The 18,206-nt window shown below is 47.7% G+C and overlaps 1 protein-coding gene across 2 annotated transcripts in view; it reads left to right on the forward strand.

Moving 5' to 3' along the window:
- LOC119973064 (receptor-type tyrosine-protein phosphatase gamma-like) overlaps positions 1-18,206 on the forward strand; it is a 1,019,600-nt gene that overhangs the window by 598,532 nt on the left and 402,862 nt on the right. For both annotated transcript variants that reach the window (XM_038810525.1, XM_038810526.1), the window contains one exon: positions 12,597-12,689. In XM_038810525.1, coding sequence (XP_038666453.1) covers positions 12,597-12,689 — 93 coding nt within the window. The remainder of the gene's footprint in view (positions 1-12,596; positions 12,690-18,206) is intronic.

Consider the following 18,206-nt stretch of genomic DNA (forward strand, 5'->3'; position numbering starts at 1 on the left):
TGTGGGCTGGCCGCCGGGGGCGGTGTAAGCCTGATGCACCCGGTTGATTTGCGTCGGCTGGATGTCCAGGCGCTGGTGTCTGCCAGGTGCTCCAGCTCGATCACCACGTGGCCCTGTGACACACAATACACGATCATGATTAGGCAGGTGGAGGGTGGTGAGGGTCGCGGTCTGGGGTGAGGGGGGGGGGGGGAGTGCTGAGGGGACAGTGCTGAGGGAAATGGCTGGGGGTAGTGTGCTGAGGGAGAAGGACTGAGGGGAGAGTGCTGAGGGAGAAGGGCTGAGGGGAGAGTGCTGAGGGGAAAGGGGCCAGGCAGGGGGGGGGGGGGGGGGGGGGGGGATTTCGCTTGGTGGCACGCCCCCTATCTCGGCATGGGCAATCTCCCGGTCCTCGGGTGCACCAGCTATGTCCCCTGCCCTCAGCTCGTGCACGGTGAGGGGCCGAAAGTCAGGTTCACCCCCTCCAGTCCGGGCATGTTTTTGCTGGTTATGGGCGCTCTTCTCCTGGGGGGGGGGGGGGGGGGGGGGATTGACAGCATTGTTAGGCGGTCCAATGCATGCAGTTGGATCTGTGTTGGCATGGGTGCACAGGGCACACGGCCAACGCAGCTTGCATGGGTGGCTGCAGCCATGTGGGTCACGGTTGTGGTTTACCATCCACCTGGGGAGGAGCTGGGTGTTACACATGTGGAGGTTAGGGGGGTTGGTGCCATGGGCACATTGCTGGGTACTCATCCTGGCTGCCCTCAGTAGGTCGTTGAGCTTTTTGCGGCACTGCTCGCCAGTCCTGGGTGTCAACGCGATGGCACTGACGGCCGTGCCCACCTCCCTGCACAGATTTCGGGCCATGTTGGGTGGGACCCTCTGGTCGGGTCCAGGGTATAGCCCTCTCGTCGAGGGCGTCCAGGAGCGTCTCCAGGTCGTGGTCGGTGAACCGGGACGCTGCTCGGTGTGGTGCCATGTTGCTCCATCGGCAGCCTGTGCGCTCGCGTCGCCTCATGTGCGACGTGGCGCCACTTCGATTGCATGGCGCTGCATCGCCAACGCTGCTCCACGGCCGCGTCCCCGTGCCCCTGCTGGCTCCCTTGCATGCCGCAGAATGGGGTCCCGGAACGGGCACCGACTGCGGAGTGAAACTCTCCCGTTTTGGCACCGGCGCTGACACTCTACCGTCGGAGCGGAGAATCGCGACCAAGATCACTTGGTTTAGGTCCCAAGGAATAAGGAATCAAGCTAATAACATTGCAGATAGACAAATCAATCCTTGTGCACCTAACTTGATTCTGAAGTGTGTAAAATCACCATATCAATATGCACAAATATCATTGTCAACATATGAATATTAATTTATGCCCTTCTGAATAATGTTGCTTTCAGAAATACACTAATTGTAACAATGGATGAACTGAGGTACAATGTGAAGAAAAATATAAATATTTGGCAGAGGGAGCAAACTCGTGATGGCAATCAATTTGGCATTTTTTCCACATAGAATTGTAGCAGGTATCCCATGATTAACAGTTCTGTGAAAAGATCTATATTCAGAAAGGCGAGATGTTTGAAGCCTATTTTGGAGAAAGGAAGCAAATGCATCCATTCATTCTAACTTTCCTCGCTGCTGATGAGGCAAAAGTTCACAGCCTTACTCTACGATAACATTAATTTGAAAATTAACTGCCAAAGCAACTTACAATATTAAAATAAAAACAGAAAATGCTGGAAAAATTCAGCAGGCCAGGCAGCACATGTGGACAAAAAGCACAGTTAACACTTCAGTTCAAGGACCTTAGGTCAGAACTGGAAAGAGTTAGGTTTTGAGCCGGGGTGGGTAAGACAAGGACACAGGATAATCCGGTAGGGTAGAAGCAAGAGGGAATGAATGACAGAAGATTTAGTTTTTCAGGAGCCAAAGGAAACAAAGAAACAGAAAATGTTCCCCAAGCAGGTGGGCTGCTAGCTGAAAACAAAAACAAAGTGACACAGTGATTAACATTGCTGCCTCACAGTGCCAGGGTCCCGGGATTGATTATGTCCTTGGTTGACTGTGTGCAGTTCACACATTCTCCCCATGTCTGCATGGGTTTCCTTCGGGTGCTCTGGTTTCCTTCCACAGTCCAAAGATGTGCAATGTTAGGTAGATTGGCCATACTAAATTACCTCTGAGTGTCCAAAGATGTGCTGGGTTAACTGGGGTTACTGGGTTATGGGAAAAAGTCGAGGAGTGGACCGAGGTAGGGTGCTCTTTCGGAGGGTCGATGCAGACCCGATGGGCTGAATGGCCTCCTTCTGTACAGTAAGGATTCTGTGGATTCTCAGAGAAAAAGTGAAATGTGCAAGGCAAAGGAAGTAAAAAGGTGGGAGGGGTGGGGGCCAGAGCTTACGGTCTGAATGGTTGAACTCAATGTTGAGACCGAAGGCTCTCAAGTGCCTAATTAAAATATACTTCATCTTCTGCTGTCTTTGACCTTGTCCCACCCACCTCTTGCTCAAAACCTATTACATCTCTAACTTTTCCCAATTCCCAATTATAAAAAGCCATCGACCTGAAACTTTTAAATTTGTTTCGCTCTTCACAGATTCTGTTAATCTGCTGAGTAGTTCCAGCATTTGCTGTTTATCTTTCAGATTTCTAGCATCAACGGTTATTCTGCTTTTCATTTTCACTTGGCGTAATAGACTCTTAGTTTGAACAGTGAGGCCACAAATCTGTGAAGCAAAAATCCAGCAAGCAAAGCTGGAATATTCCACTGTTTCTATTCATACATATGTCTGGTAAAACCTACTTTGTTTTATTCCTCAAGCCCTTTACAAATAATCGTTTTATGCCCATGATATAGTTATATATTGATATAATATCAGTTCCCCGAAATTAAATCCATGTGATGTATCTTTATTAAGATGAGGTGGGCCATACTGGCTGTCATAGCTGATGGGATACACAGAAGTGCTCAGTGGCAACATGCACAAATTATCTTGTGCTCGTTCAAATCCCATATCCGTAAATGGTGAGATGAAAACCCCTGACTTCTTGGGCGGGATTCTCCGAACCCACGCCGGGTTGGAGAATCCCCGAGGGGGGGGGGGGTGCGAATCCCGCCCCGACGCCGTTTGCCGTATTCTCCGGCGCCGGTTTTCGGGTGTGGGCGGGATCATGGCCTGAGTGGAGAAGACAACCCCCTGCGCATGCGCCAGAATTCGCCGTCCAATCTGCGCATGCGCGAGATTACGCCTGCCCTTCGGCGCATACGCTAACTCGCACAGTTCCTTCAGCGTCAGCTGGTGCGCCACCAACCCCTTCGTCGTCCACCTAGCCCCCGGAAGTGCGGAGAATTCCGCACTTTCGGGGGCTGTTGACGCCGGAGTGGTTTGCGCCAGACATGGTCCCGGCAGAGGAGAGTCCCGCCTCTTATCTTTTGTTGCATATGTACCTACTTTTCTAGGTGAAGCACTTATATAATTTACTCTAATGTTCAATCTATACTTACTTTTAGTAACCGGTATAAAATGGAATTCAGTTCTCAGACATTCTCAAGTGTTTAGATTGAATAATAGCACTGGCTTGGCAAAAGGAAAGGGCATTGAGCCAACTTTCCACTGATCACACAATTTTCTCATGATAAACTGTACAATTTATTTAATGTCTTCAGGGAAGATGCAATTAAATTTCTTCTTAGTCCTCGCAATGTTAGCCAATGAAAATCCAGAATATGTCGAACCATTCATCATATGATGTTCCTTTCTAGCTGCTTGCTTTCCAAAACATGAGATTTCCATGCAGTAGTATACCTTGGAACAGCTTGTTCCATGGGACATTGGATCTTCATCTTTTACTTCCAGTTATAACCTTAAATTTATTTTTGCTGTGCAGATAATTTCCCAATTCTTTCTCAAAGGAATTAATTGACAAAGAAATAGCTGCTTTTGCTGGGTGTCTGTTCCACCTGATAAGAATTCTGTGGGGAAAATGATTTTGTCTTAATCTCTCATTTTGATTTTGCATTATTCATTTTCTGGTGTGTCTTCTGTGCTCACACCCCAGATTAAATACTGTGCTTTCATTTGTACTGCCTATGGCTTTCAGCAATTTAAAGGCCCTTTTATGGACTTTGTCAATCTATTTTCCAAAGAAAAGTTCAATATGTGAGTTTCCTTTCGGAATATAGCACTCTGAAGCCCAAAACCAGATGACTTAATAGTTATTAATTTCTTAGCTTTTGTTGAAAATGATCACCTTGAGTAGTCCACCTGCTTTGGGTTTTTTGTGACCTTCCATTTAAAAAGGGGCAAGAGAGTCAATGAAGCAATTGATCAGTGACTATGATAGTTGATCGGAACTGAAATCAGATGAAATCAATATTAACTCCACTGTGCCCACCTATGAAGGTTACAATCCTGCCCGCTGTGTCTAGATTTGGCTCGTTGTGATCTGAAAGGCTACCTCATGATGATTTTGACAGGAACAGCCTTTCACTGCCACAGCTGAGAGAAAAAAATTCTGTGACATCAAGAAGAGGCTCCACCACGTTGACTTTGAACAGGAGATGGCCACTGCTGCTTCCTCCTCCTGGAGCTATGAACCGCCTGATGGGCTGGTGGTCATTATTGGCAATAAACAGTTTAGACGACCAGAGATCCTCTTCAAATCATCCTTCTTAGTTATGAAATTCTGTCATATATATAAGAACACTCCATCACAAACTCCAGTTGAACTCCATCATGAAGTGTCTTGTATATGTCAAGGACCTGTCTGCCAACACTGTCCTCTCAGATGGCACTATGTATTCTGATAATTTTTGGCCATATGCAGGAGATCGTAGCTCTGGCTCCAAGCACCACGAAAATCCAAATTATTTTTTCCATCTGAGTATACATCTTTAGACTGGAGTTCAAGTTCCATCTTGGCTTCCCTACCCGCCTGCCAGCAGATGCGGCTTAGCAAACAAATCCAGTCAAACAATCCAGAAGTTCTGCATAACATTCAAGGGTTGAATTGTACATTTAGTCATTTCAAATATTAATAATAATAAAAACACTATTGTCACAAGTAGGCTTCAATGAAGTTACTGTGAAAAGCCCCTTGTCGCCACATTCCAGCGCCTGTTCGGGGAGGCCGGTAAGGGATTGAACCGTGCTGCTGGCCTCGTTCTGTGTTACAAGTCAGCTGTTTAGCCCACTGTGCTAAATCAGCCCCTATTTATGTGGCTATTGATATAAAGATTATTAAAGCCTTTGTAAAGGTTGCTCAATAAGTGGAAAAATACTTCACTTTCTGCAGTATTCCTTAACGGGAAATTATGAAATTGGATAATGCCATTTTTTTCTACTTTTGGTCACAGATATTTGTTGATATATGATTTTGGTATGGAAAAATGTTTGAGCGCGATTCAGCCACCATGTTGCGCCCATCGTGAATAGATGCAAAGGCAAAAATCGAGATTCGCGCTGGGCACGAACTATTTTGAGATTCAACCGGCCGCCTCGCGATCACAAGTTCCGGATGGTGAGAAGGTCATTAAGCCTAATTTGATTGACTTCGAATGCAGCAGCCTCCTCAGTGAGAAGCCACCCAGGCGTCATTTAATACTCCTTTACAAAAATGGGAAATTGGTGCAATGCCTCTGAAGGGAGGTGAGTAGCCCTTTCCATTTACTGGCATGCAGCTCAGAGGCCCCGGAGCTGCTGCCCCAGAACTCAGGATGGCGGGGTGAGGGGGGTGTACAGGAGTTTGCCATCTGTGAGGCTTTCAAGCTATGTTGAAATATTGTGGAGACCTACACCTGAGGCTACTACTGCTGCAGCTTTTCAGTCCTGCCAAACTCTTCCAGGACAGATCCCTGCGCTGCTTCTCTCATGAAAGCCAATTTCACCCCCTTTGATGTTTCACAGCTGAAGGCTATTTCAGATGAGGGTGAGTCTTGTAAATTGTGATAGCACTTCACACTTCCAAACTCTCAAGTGCATCCTCAAAGAAACAGGTGATCTGTCTGAGCGGATGCATGGACTGGATGACTTGCAACCTTTGATGCCTGAACAGTGTGCCTGTACTCTGAGTGTCAGCACCATAAAGGCAGCTGAAAACAAACAAACACTAAGGAGCAGGACTTCACCACTGAGGACCCACTTGAGGTTAAAGGATAAGCGTCTGGATGAGCAGAGGACACCTGAGCATGATGTCCCTAATGTTGCAAGCAGGGGATTGGAGTCTAGTGGTTCCTGATCTGGCCAGGAATCAGTGCGCATAGTGAGGTTTTCCAACACAACTGGCTCATTGGATGACACTCTGAGAGAAGCCAGGACAGTCATGGTAAGGATGGTGGAGGCCTGGGGGATTTGAGTGCCCCTGAGTGGAAACCCTAACTGATTGTCGGTCTCTCTCCTTATCCAATTCCTTTCTGAACAAAGACGTTTGCTGATATAGACCCCGCAGAGACTGCCTTTGTTGTGCTTGTCGCAGCTGAGGTGGGCAGACGCCAAAGATGGCAGCAATGCCAATGAAGGCTGGAGGTGGCACCGCACATGCAGGGAACCACCGCATGCCCTGAAAACCTGGCTGCCCATCAGGCTGAGGAAGAGTCAGAAGGGGAGGACAGCAACGGCTCAATTTTACAGAAGTTGTTGGTCCTTCATGAGCTGCCGGTGCAGTATATGCCGCAGTAGACTGCATCTCAGCAGAGAGATAGTGCAACCACTGTGTCATGTCCTCGTCAACATAGCACCCCATGGAGGAGAAGGACACCCGCTTCTGGTGGCTGTGAAGGTCACTGCAGCCCTTAAGATTTGCACCATCAGGTCATTCCAGGGCTCGAGCGGGGACCTGTGTGACATTTCTCCATCTTCAGCCCACAGATGCATCCGGGAGGTGATGGATGCCTTGTATTCCCGGATTTCCGACTATATAATTTTCAACTTGGACCAGGCCTACAAAGCTGCTGCTGCAGGATTTGCCCCAGGTCCAGGAGGTGATCAATGTCATGCATGTCATCCTGCGAGAACCAGAGCATCAGGGAGTGCCCTATATTAACAGAAAGGGGTTCCACTCTCTGAATGTTCCGATTGTGTGCGGCCACCACCTGAGGATTATGCGTGTGTGCACCCATTACCCTGGGAGGTTGCATGACAGCTTCATCCTGGGACACTCGGAGATCCCTGTTGTCTTTGAGGACCACCCCAGGATGGCGGGTTGGCTCATGGGGGACAAGGGATACCCCCTAATGTCATGGCTGATGGATTGCCAAATATGGCATCCTGCTGAAAGCCATTCTCTCTCTCCCACTCCCTCCCTCTCTTCCCTGCTTGAGCAACTTTCCCTGCTCTATTTCGGCTCTGCTCCTTCTCTTTCGTGATGGTGTCCAAAGGGAACGCATACTACTGCATCCATATCTACAAGGGAGTGGTTTCTGCAGAATCCTCAAAGTCAGCACAAAATCCTTCCGCTTCTGCCACACCATTCTCTTTACAGAACTGTATAAACTCTACAAACCACCAAACGCTTGTACAAATGCAGCAAAGACCTGGAAAAATCAAACAATCAATGTGTTTTTTTTTTCAACCTAAACGTCTTTGATGATCCATAGAATTTCCTGGAGGTCAATTCTGCTGCTGAGCATTTGTTCAACTGTTCGAGTTTCAGAGAGATTGTTAAATGGAGCGTTGAGCTGGTATCAAATCAGCAATATGCAATGATTGTTGTCATGATCCACCTACTCAGCACACTTTCAGAAGATGCTTCCTATATGTATCCTAATGCACCAACTTAAATGGCCTCCTTCATCAGATGTGTATATATGCGCTGGAAGGAAATTGGCATTCATTGAATGGAAATGACAAAAGCTAAGGAGCCACATTTTGCAACCTAAACCTATTTCCTCGTGCAACGGATTAGTGGAATCCTGTCGAGGCATTGGATGTCTTCTCTGTGGCTGGAGAACCAGCAAAAGCCCCATGTTGTCTTTGGGAAGGTCTGTTCAATAAACCAATCGGGCAAAGCTAGCTTTGGGTCTTTCCCTGGACTCTAAACCCCGGGGGTCGAAGTTTCACCAATTGAGAGCTGCCAGCAGCTCTTGTGCCCAACAGCATCACAAGGGAGGCCATGGTTGCTGCAGGAAAAATACCTTCTGGAGCCCCAGGATCATGGAACAACCCAAGCAAGAGACCAGCACGGGGAAGTAATATAGGGCGACGGGTTGAGGGGAGAGGGGTGTAGTGGGGTTGGTGCAAGGACACGGGGTGGCTCTCTGCCTCAGCTTTCTGATGCTGAATCTCTCAATCAGGCACTGAATGCTTTTGATCGAGAGGCTTCACACACCCCTATGACTTTAAAACTTGTGCAATTGCAGCTGTCGTGCACATCGTGAGTTTTTCGGCCCGCCAGCAGCTGGGTTCATATCAATGGTGGCATGATGAGGTCATTGAGTGGCCATTAATTAGTCACACAAGGCGCTGGGGTGGCAAGGTCGACCATGGGCCTTGCTGCTCAGAACTGACTCGAGCAGAGCCAGGAAAATGGCGGGCATACTCTTACCACCTCCAAGCTCACCACCAGCAAGAACACAAGATTTTGCCTGATATGTTTTAAACTCACTGCACAACCCACTGCCCAAAGTGTGTTCAGATTTATAATTGAGGCCATAGATTGAGGTGGGATGTGAGGAAATATCACACAAATGCGTGTTTGTTGCTGGAACTAAAGTAGTTCAGATATCTTTGAGGCTAAATGTGATAAATACCCTTAAGTGAAACGTATTATTAGGCACGACCTCCGATTCAAAATTGTAGTCAGCCATTTTGAGGTGGAAATGCAGAATTTCATTGAGGCATCAGGGGCCTCGCCTGCCGACTGGAGAGTGGCGAGATGTCTGCACTGCGTCTGTTCAGGAGGTCCTGCTGAACCGCAAGCCAATTGGGCAGTGGCACGGCTGGTGCAGGACTATCCCTGGAATCAAGACCCAGAGGCGGAAGCCAATGAGACGCCAGCAGCTCTTGTACTCAGCACTGCCAAGGCGAGGTGATGGATGTTGCTATAAAAATGCCGACTGGAATCCCACGGTTGTGCTACGGCCAAAGCCAAAGGTAAATGTTGTTGAGGGGGAGGGCGGAATTTCGAGTGTTGGGGGCATCACTGGGGCGGGACAGAGGGACTGACTCTCAGCAGGCCCTGCCCCCTTCCTGTGTCGAATCTCTCAATCCAACACTGAGTGACTGGAATCGCCCCCCAGAGGCGACAGGTTGGCCACACAGTTTAACCCTTTGTGCATGCCGCATGTTGACAGACCTGCCTGCCACTGGGTTAATGCCAATAACAATGGGATGGACCCTTAAATAGTCATTAAATGGCAGCAGGGTGGAAAGGCTGGCTAGCGGCTTCCTGCCTAGCACTTCATTCTGGTGGAGACCGGAAGGTAGTGAGGTTCCCCACCTAATTACATGCACTTGCCCTCTCCAAGCTTGCCACAAACGAGACCACAAGATTCCCCTGCGTAACCATGTGGCTCCAAATTTTGGGATTTGTGAAACATTCCTTGTTTCAGTCCTACTCTGGTGCTCTCCCACAACCCTTTCATCGGCACATCAATGACCGTTCTGCTGCCGCCTCAGGTTCCCATTTGGACCTGGAAAAATGTAGTGATTTCACTTCAAATTTGCACCCCTCTATCACCTTCACATGGTCTGTCTCCAACACTTCCTTTCCCTTCTGGGGATATTTTGTTCCCGAGTATACATTACAGCTGATCGATTCCCACAGCTACCTCGATGACAGCTCTTCACACCCCACATCCTGTAAGAACTCCATCCCATTCTCTCAGTTCCTTCATCTCCATTGCATCCATTCTGATGATGCCACTTTCCAAAACTGTGCTGCTAACATGACTTCTTTCTTCCTTAATCATGGCTTCCCACCCACTGTGGTTGACAGGGCTCTCAAATTTGTCCAACCCATCTCCTACACCTCTAGCTCTCACCCTTTCCCCTTCTCCCCAGAACCAAGGTTGGGTCCCCCTTGTCCTCACTTCTTACTGACCAGCCTCCGCATTTATAGGATCATGCTCCACCGGTTCTGTCAACTTGAGCATAATGCCCTCACCAAACACGTTTTTCCCTCACTCTCCCCCCCACCCCCCACAGCATTCTGCAGGGATTATTCCCTCCGGGATATCCTGGTCCAATCCTCCACCACCCCAACACCTCACCCTTTTCCCTTGGCACATTCTGATGCAATCACAGATGTTGCAACACCTGCCTCTTTACCTCCTCCCTGCTCACCATCCAAGGGCCTACACACTCTTTTTCGATGAGGCAGCGCTTCATGTGCACCTCTTTTAATCTGGTCTATTGTATTTGCTGCTCCCAATGCAGTCTACTCTTCATTAGAGAGACCAAACGCTGACTGGGGGCGCGATTCAGAGGACATAAAACAAAGTTGGCTTTTGGGCATGTTGGTGAGGAGTTTCTGGATGGCTGCAGCGCCGAGATTAACCCCACTATTCACTGGACTTGTGTTTTTTTTGGACTTTGGGAAGTTTCTTCCCGCCGAAGCTACATGTTGGTGATTTCCTGCCCCTCGTAGAACAGGGTTTTAGACGAGCCATTTAGACAAGCGGCACCAGTCTCTTCCACCGTGCCCCCTTTCAGGACCATCCCTTGCTTCCTGGACCCCTCCTTTCGCCCCACCTAAACCTTCTTGTGGCCCATGGAACCCCCTCTAATGCGCAAGGCCCCCGTGGGCCCAATCTCTGGCAGCAGTACCCCTGGCACCCTGGCAGTGCCAGCGTGCCCAGGTGCCGGGGGAGTGCCAGGGTACCACCCTGCACTGTCCCTGACCACCCGCGGTCTCTAATTGCCTGTGAGACCCACTGAAGTGTCATTACGCCTGTTTGTTGAAACCAAAACCCGTGCTAAATGGTGACGAATCAAGGTCTCGCAGATGCCTCATGGCTCATTTAAATATGCTGATCATGCTGGGCGGAGCGAGTCAGGTGACTCGCAATCGGCCCAGTGCCCATAGCGGAGCCCGATTTAGGGTTGTCATGGGGTTCACCTGTTGCATCCAGCTCCACGTTGGGCGCAATATGGTGGCTGAACCATGCCCTGGGTGACTGCTTTGCAGAACACATTAGGCCCTTTGCAACCAGGACCCAGACCTTCCTGACGCTTGCCATAACACCATTGTGCTCTCATGCCCACACGTCCTTCCTTGGCCGGCTGCAATGTTCCAGTGAAGCCCAACACAAACTAGAGGAACAGCACCTCACCTGATTAGGCACATTTCAGCCTTCCAGACTTAACATTGAGTTCAATAACTTCAGACTGTGTTCTCTCTCCTTCACCCATTTCTATTTCTATCAATTTATTTTCCTTTCTTCCATCAATCTGTTTTTCCTTCACTACTGTCTCCCTTTCCCCCATCTCCCAATCTAGGGCCTTTTATTCCTTGTTCCAGGTTGTCCCTTGACATTGTTCTGCTGTTAACGCATTCTGACTGTGCCACTATCAGCACCCTTCTTCGCCGTGATCACTTTATTTGCATTTCATTTGTCTTTTTGCCCACAACATCTTTGCCAATCTCTCCCGAGCCTCCATCTATCACTGGCCCTCTATCAAGCCCATTTGCTTTCCTTCCCCCCCCCCCCCCCCCCCCCCCCCCCCATAAATCTCATCCTATTTCCACTTCTCTCTAGCTTTGATGAAGGGTCATCCAGGTGCCAAACATTAGCTTTGTTCTCTCACCACAGATGCTGTCAGATCTGCTGAGATTTTTCAGCATTTTCTGTTTTTGCCCCCATTCTAACTGGCTCCCTGTCCTGGTTTCCCCTCTTGTCATAGAGTATTTATTGCATACTCTACTAAGTATTGAAAAATATATAATGTCACGCAAGATTTCCTGAACCATTATTGTATGACTGGGTGGCTGGCTATGATTGCGGAGCAACACATCACCATGGCACACAAGAAAAATTAAGGTCGTTTTTGAATGAAGTGGGAACACAGCTTTGTTTTAGATAACACAATTTACATTAGTGAATTATATATTTTTCACCCATTATGGTTGTCATTGAAGTTTAAAAATGTAAAAGTTTCACTGTGTTCATGTACTTCTCTGTGTTTGGATGATATAAACTATATTAATCTGCAACTGAAAATCAGAACATTTGACAGTGGGTTTTTAGATAGCTACTGTGGTTTGATACTGCTACATTTGTGCTCTCTTTAATTTGCATTAATATCATCAAAAGATGTTTTTATATGGAGTAATTTACTGAACACCTCTAATTACTGCAATAAAATTATCATCTTAATTGTATCATTTTACAAAAGGTCATTTTTATACAGCATTCTTTGTTCGCATGTGTGACATATTCTGCTGGGATTTTGGATGTTGTACCAGGACATTGTTGCTGATTATGTATGACTTAACTAATGCAATTTTCACTGATTAATGAAAGCTTTGATGAAGGGTTACATGGTTTTTAATTGCTTCAGGTTGATTATTTTAACCATTGCAGTTCTAATTTACATACAGATTGAAAAGTACGATAAACAAACCTGAGCAAAAACTTTGCATTAATGTTTTGCCTTCCCCCCTTTTTTTAAAAAAACAGATGCAGATTTATCTGTCAAGCCTTGGAAATTATGACATTGAGTTGGCATCAAGAAGAAATGAAATTAGAGGAGCAATGGCTATATTCCTTCAGGTGAGATAAGTTGTGTGCTTTTATTGCATTACTGTGCAAAGCATTCTTGTCCACAGAGCCCTGTGCTGTCACATCTAAAACTCCAGTTTGAACTCAACCTGTCATGTGGAATTGAATAAAATGTTTGACAGCTGTTAAGGATCCTAAGTGTGAAAAATATAGGCTCTTACATTTGATCAGAAATTGGAACAGAATCTTGTGCTTCTCTGAAGGGAGAACAGTATGAGAAGGAAATGGAATGTTACGGTAGTGTAGTTCCAGATCCAGGCAAGCCAAAGGATCAGTTCTATTATAAATAATCTGCTGAACAAGTCCCTTAAAGCTGGCGCGAGACTTTCATAAAACCCTGTCATCCATGCTTTCTCTGTTCTAAAGCATACTGAATAAAAACAATCTGCCTCTACCCTTCAGGTATTGCAACTTCAAACCTGAACTGCAGACCATAACTGTCATAACCTGGGGTTAAGAAGGTCATGGGACACTTATGTAACCTTAAGTAGGCCATGGACACTTCTAAGATTGGGGGACTTTGGGGAACACACAGACCACTGAGGAGGGCCAGGGAGCACCCTTCTACATCCTGAATAAAACCAGAGGGCCATGAACAGTGAGCTGGACCCGGTAGTGGAGTAACTGCTCTGGACTCTTGTTCTGTTGCATTAACCCTTTTTCCTTTTGATTCAACCTGTTCTGCTTGGTGTGGACTCCTTTCTGGACCTTATAATAGTAACATTGAGCAAGAGTTTGGGCTTCGGATCAGGACCAGATATAGGGTCAAATTGTGGACACAAATCTGCACTGCGTGGGGAACATTCACCTGGCAGTGATTTTCCTGAATTGGGTCCCCCTCTTGGGTGACTCGGCTGCTGATTCATTTTTTAATTTTAAAAATTGGAGATAAGCTGGGGGGCACCATCTGAAATGAAATGAAATGAAAATTGCTTATTGTCACAAGTAGGCTTCAAGTGAAGTTACTGTGAAAAGCCCCTAGTCGCCACATTCCGCCACCTGTTCGGGGAGGCTGGTTCAGGAATTGAACCGCGCTGCTGGCCTGCCTGGGTCTGCTTTAAAAGCCAGCTATTTAGCCCTGTGCTAAACCATCCTCTCTATCTACCTCAATCCCTCTCCATCTCTATCTATCTATCTCTCTCTCTTGTTATGTGGAGGGACAAGCTGCTGCTCCTATTGGCCCTCCAGCTTTGAGAGACCACCCACCATCCTTTATGAATAGCGAGCCTGCCTTCTTGCCAGTAATTGGTCAATTCTGGAAAAAAGCTGCCAGGTAACTTTCCCACCATAGCGCAGGGATTTATCTCCATTTGACCCCGATGTCATGGGTTCATCCCAAAATGGTGCCCCTTAATTCCATTTTCAAAGCTGAAGCTCAATGACCATCTTTGTTTTCTTTCAATTTAAATGAGGTGAGTTGGGCGGTATGGTGGCACAGTGGTTAACACTGTTGCCTCACAGCACCGGGGATCTGGGTTCAATTCCAGCTTTGAGCGACGTGTGGAGTTTGCATTTCCTCCCCATGTCTGCGTGGGTTTCCATCGGGTGCTCCAGTTTCTGTCCAAAGATGAGGAGGTTAGGTGGATTGGCCATGCTAAATTGCCCCTTTGTGTCGAAAGGTGTTCAGGTTAGGCGACGTTACGGGGAAAGGACGGAGAAGTGGGCCTAGCTGTGGTGCTCTTTCAGAGGGTCGGTGATGACTCAATTGACTGAATGGCCTCCTTCTGCACTATAGAATTCCATGATTCTCTGCTTAACCACATTTTTCTTATTCTCTTACCTGCTGTCAACAGCAGTATCACACCATAAATCCCAATCTCAAAGCTCAGCATTTCCCTAACAGTGAATAGGTTGCACAAATGTGTTGATTTTGGGACTGATGCACACATATCTAACAAAACTGTGAAACAATGGAATATTCAATTTCAAAATAAAGCAGAGATCCAATGGTCTAAATGTCCTTTTTTAGAAGGATCTCACTGTTTTTTAATAAATTTAGAGTACCCAATTATTTTTTCCAATTAAGGGGCGATTTAGCATGGCCAATCCACCTACTCTGCACATCTTTGGGTTGTGGGGGTGAAACCCACGCAGACATGGGGAGAATGTGCACACCCACACGGACAGTGACCCAGGGCCGGGATTCGAACCCAGGTCCTCAGCGCCGTAGGCAGCAATGCTAACCACTGTGCCACCGTGCTGCCCTGAAGGATCTCACTTTTAATTCATTATGCTAATGCAAGTTCATGGGGCAGAATTCTCACCCCCCCCCCCCCCCCCACACCGGGTGGGAGAATCGCCGGGGCACCGCGCGAGTCCCGCCACGCCGCCCTGGCACCTGCACGTGATTCTCCCAACCCGCCCAAACCAGCGCGGCAAGAATCACGGCTGGCCGCTCGGAGAATCGGCGCTCGCCGTTTGCAAAAGGCGAGCGGCGATTCTCTGGGCCGAGTGGCCGCCCCAACACGACAGGTTCCCGCCGGCGCCATCCACACCTGGTCGCTGCCGGCGGGAACTGCGCGGGAACGCTGGGGGGGGGGGGGCGGCCTGTGGGGGTGGAGGGGGGTTCCTGCGCCGAGGGGGCCCTCCGATGGGGTCTGCCCCGCGATCAGGGCCCACCGATCAGCGGGCCGACCTCTCTAAAGGAGGACTTCCTTTCCTCCGCCGCCCCGCAAGATCCATCCGCCATCTAATTGCGGGGAGGACGGCAACCGCGCATGCACGGTTTGGCGCCAGCCAACCCGCGCATGCGCGGGTGACTTCATTTACGCGGCGCCTCTTTTTACGCAGCGTCAAAGCCCAGCACGCGTAAAATACGCGACGCCGCTCCTAGCCCCCCGGGGGCAGGAGAATAAGGGGCTGGGAGTGGGTTCCGATGCCGGAGTGTTTCACTCCGGCATCGGGACTTTGTCTCCATTTTGGAGAATCGCGCCTATAGATTTTGGAATTGCTCATGGAGAAAAAGAAACATTGCTGAACAAAAAACTGCCAGTTTGATTTTCCCAATCTGTTTTTCTTCCACCTTCTTTCACCCTCCCTCTCTATCTACATCAACCACTGAAGCACTGCCCATCGTGCTTTCTTTATTTGTATTTGGGTCCATTCCCACTTTTTATGGAAGCCTGATCTTCTTTTGCTTCCTTATAAGAACCATGAGTGAGCCATTTAGCCCCTGAAACCTTTTCGGTCATTCAGCAAGATCATTGTTGATCTGTCCTTTCACTCCATATTATTTATCTCCCTTGGTGTTTATTGCAATCATTTAGTAGGCATGAATCTGTAATCTATTTTATTTCTCTTGGAACATCTCTCTTATTTTAACCTTTTAATCCCCTTTTTTTCTTCATATTTTACCCTTTTTTCCTTTGTATTTTCTTGTTAGTTCTTGTAATTTGCTTGTTTTATCCACTGTCTTTTAAAGAATTTCCAGTTCCAGCCCTCCGCTTCACAGGTCATTATCAGTGATGACAGTGGCTGAAGACAAGAATTCTGAACATTTTTTGAGAAAAGCAACACAATTGGTGCGATTTTCCCAAATGGGAACAAAGTCCCCTCGCAAGCGCATTTAGCCGTGTGTTTCCCGGCGCTCGCAGTGCCGGGAAACACAAGGCTATTCAACGCGACTCACATTGTGTAAGGAGCCTGAACGGGGAACGTGCGGACATAGCCCTGTTTTGTACAGTGGGGAGCTCTATTCGCCAGCAAGAGTTTGGGATGCCATTTTTAAATGGCGCCCCGATCTCCGAGGTCCCCAAAGCGATCCCTGACCCCCCCCCCCCAACGCACTATGGGAGGGTGCTGGCCCGATCGCGCGTTCAAGAAATGCTAGCTCGGCAACTTGGCAGTGCCAGGCTGGCAGGTGAAATCTGCGGTGATATGCAAATATTTCTAAGCCACTGGAAATGGGAAGAATTGTTGAAGTTCCAAGAGGTGAAAGGATTTCCGCTCATCTCAAGACTCTCGGAATATGTGTGTGCGTGGGTTTCCTCCGGGTGCTCCGGTTTCCTCCCACAGTCCAAAGATGTGCAGGTTAGGTGGATTGGCCATGATAAATTGCTCTTAGTGTTGGGTGGGGTTACTGGGTTATGGGGATAAGGTGGAGGTGTTGACCTTGGGTAGGGTGCGCTTTCCAAGGGCCGGTGCAGACTCAATGGGCCGAATGGCCTCCTTCTGCACTGTAATTTTGAAATTCAGATATTGGGATATGGATGAGGCTACCCCAGAAGCCAGATTTGGGCCTAATTAGCATAGCAAAGCTGTGGCCTGATTGCCTCAATGGCACCTTGACTTAAAGTAGGGGTGAGGCCAGACCTGTGTGATTTGTAACAGCTGAACTAAGCCAGGAGCTACTGACTCCCCAAGATAGATGGTTCTTTCGGCATTCTTTGGTGAGCTAAGAGAAGCAGGGGTACTTCCTCAAGTCCTTTCAAACAAGCCTTTGGCCTCCCCAGCCCAGACTTCACCTCTAACCTCAAAGAAAGCTCTCCACAAAGATTGAACAATGTCACGGGCATGGATTTCAGCTTTCATGATGTTATATTGAATCCGGCGCGAAGTTAAAGAGGCCAACAATGCTGTCATCAAATGGGCAATCAGCTACTCATATTGACAAAATCCCATAAACAGCAAACTAAGAAGTAAAATACGCAGATTATCCTTCACATTTTATAATTTTACACGGTGCAAAGTAACAGTTGGGATATACTCATTGGAAGCAGCTGTATCAAAAATAAACTTTAAAGGAACAATAATATCAAACAGATTTGGAATTGTATCTGTCATGATATGCAAACATGCACATAATGAGATACAGACAGGCAACTAATAAAAACAGAGAACAGGACATAACCAATCAGCAGGCAGAACACATGGGGGTGGTTTCCCACTATAAAAGGCACGAGGCACTCACACTCCGCTTCTTTCCACTGGGGACATGTACAGAGTGAATGGGGTGTATATATCACATAACACCTACAGCCCGTGGCTAAGAGCTAGTCTGGTTCAGTCAGACAGAGTAATCACACTTAGGTTAGCAGAGAGTCGAACTCACAGAGAACTGAGCTAACTGTGTGACAGGTTCAATAAATCAAATTGAACTAACTTCAAGGTCTGGAGGATCTTTCAGTTATAGCTGCATCCAGTTGCAGCCCGCGTTATCTCGGTGTGCTTAACACGACAGTACCATAATGGAAAAAAATGGCATTACACAGATATAAATGAGTTATCCAGTGCCAGGGAGCCTGTTTAGCAGTAGTTATACCTTGATATGGCATTAATAATCAAATTGTTCTTCATCAGCAAGACATAACTTTTTCAGGGACTGTAAATAATGATTATACTCTGTAAAAGAGGAAGTTCAGCAGTGATTTCTGGAAGACTGCAGGGGCTTCAGCAGAACTTCCTGGGAGAAGCAAGGGATCACTGACGGCAGCTATTGGATGTCCGCTTTTTGCTGTGCTTGTGCACACATACATGTGAACTTGCTGTCAGTTTCAAAGTTGTAGCGAA

Source organism: Scyliorhinus canicula, chromosome 11 (assembly GCF_902713615.1).
Source record: "Scyliorhinus canicula chromosome 11, sScyCan1.1, whole genome shotgun sequence".
NCBI classification, from domain to species: Eukaryota; Metazoa; Chordata; class Chondrichthyes; order Carcharhiniformes; family Scyliorhinidae; genus Scyliorhinus; species Scyliorhinus canicula.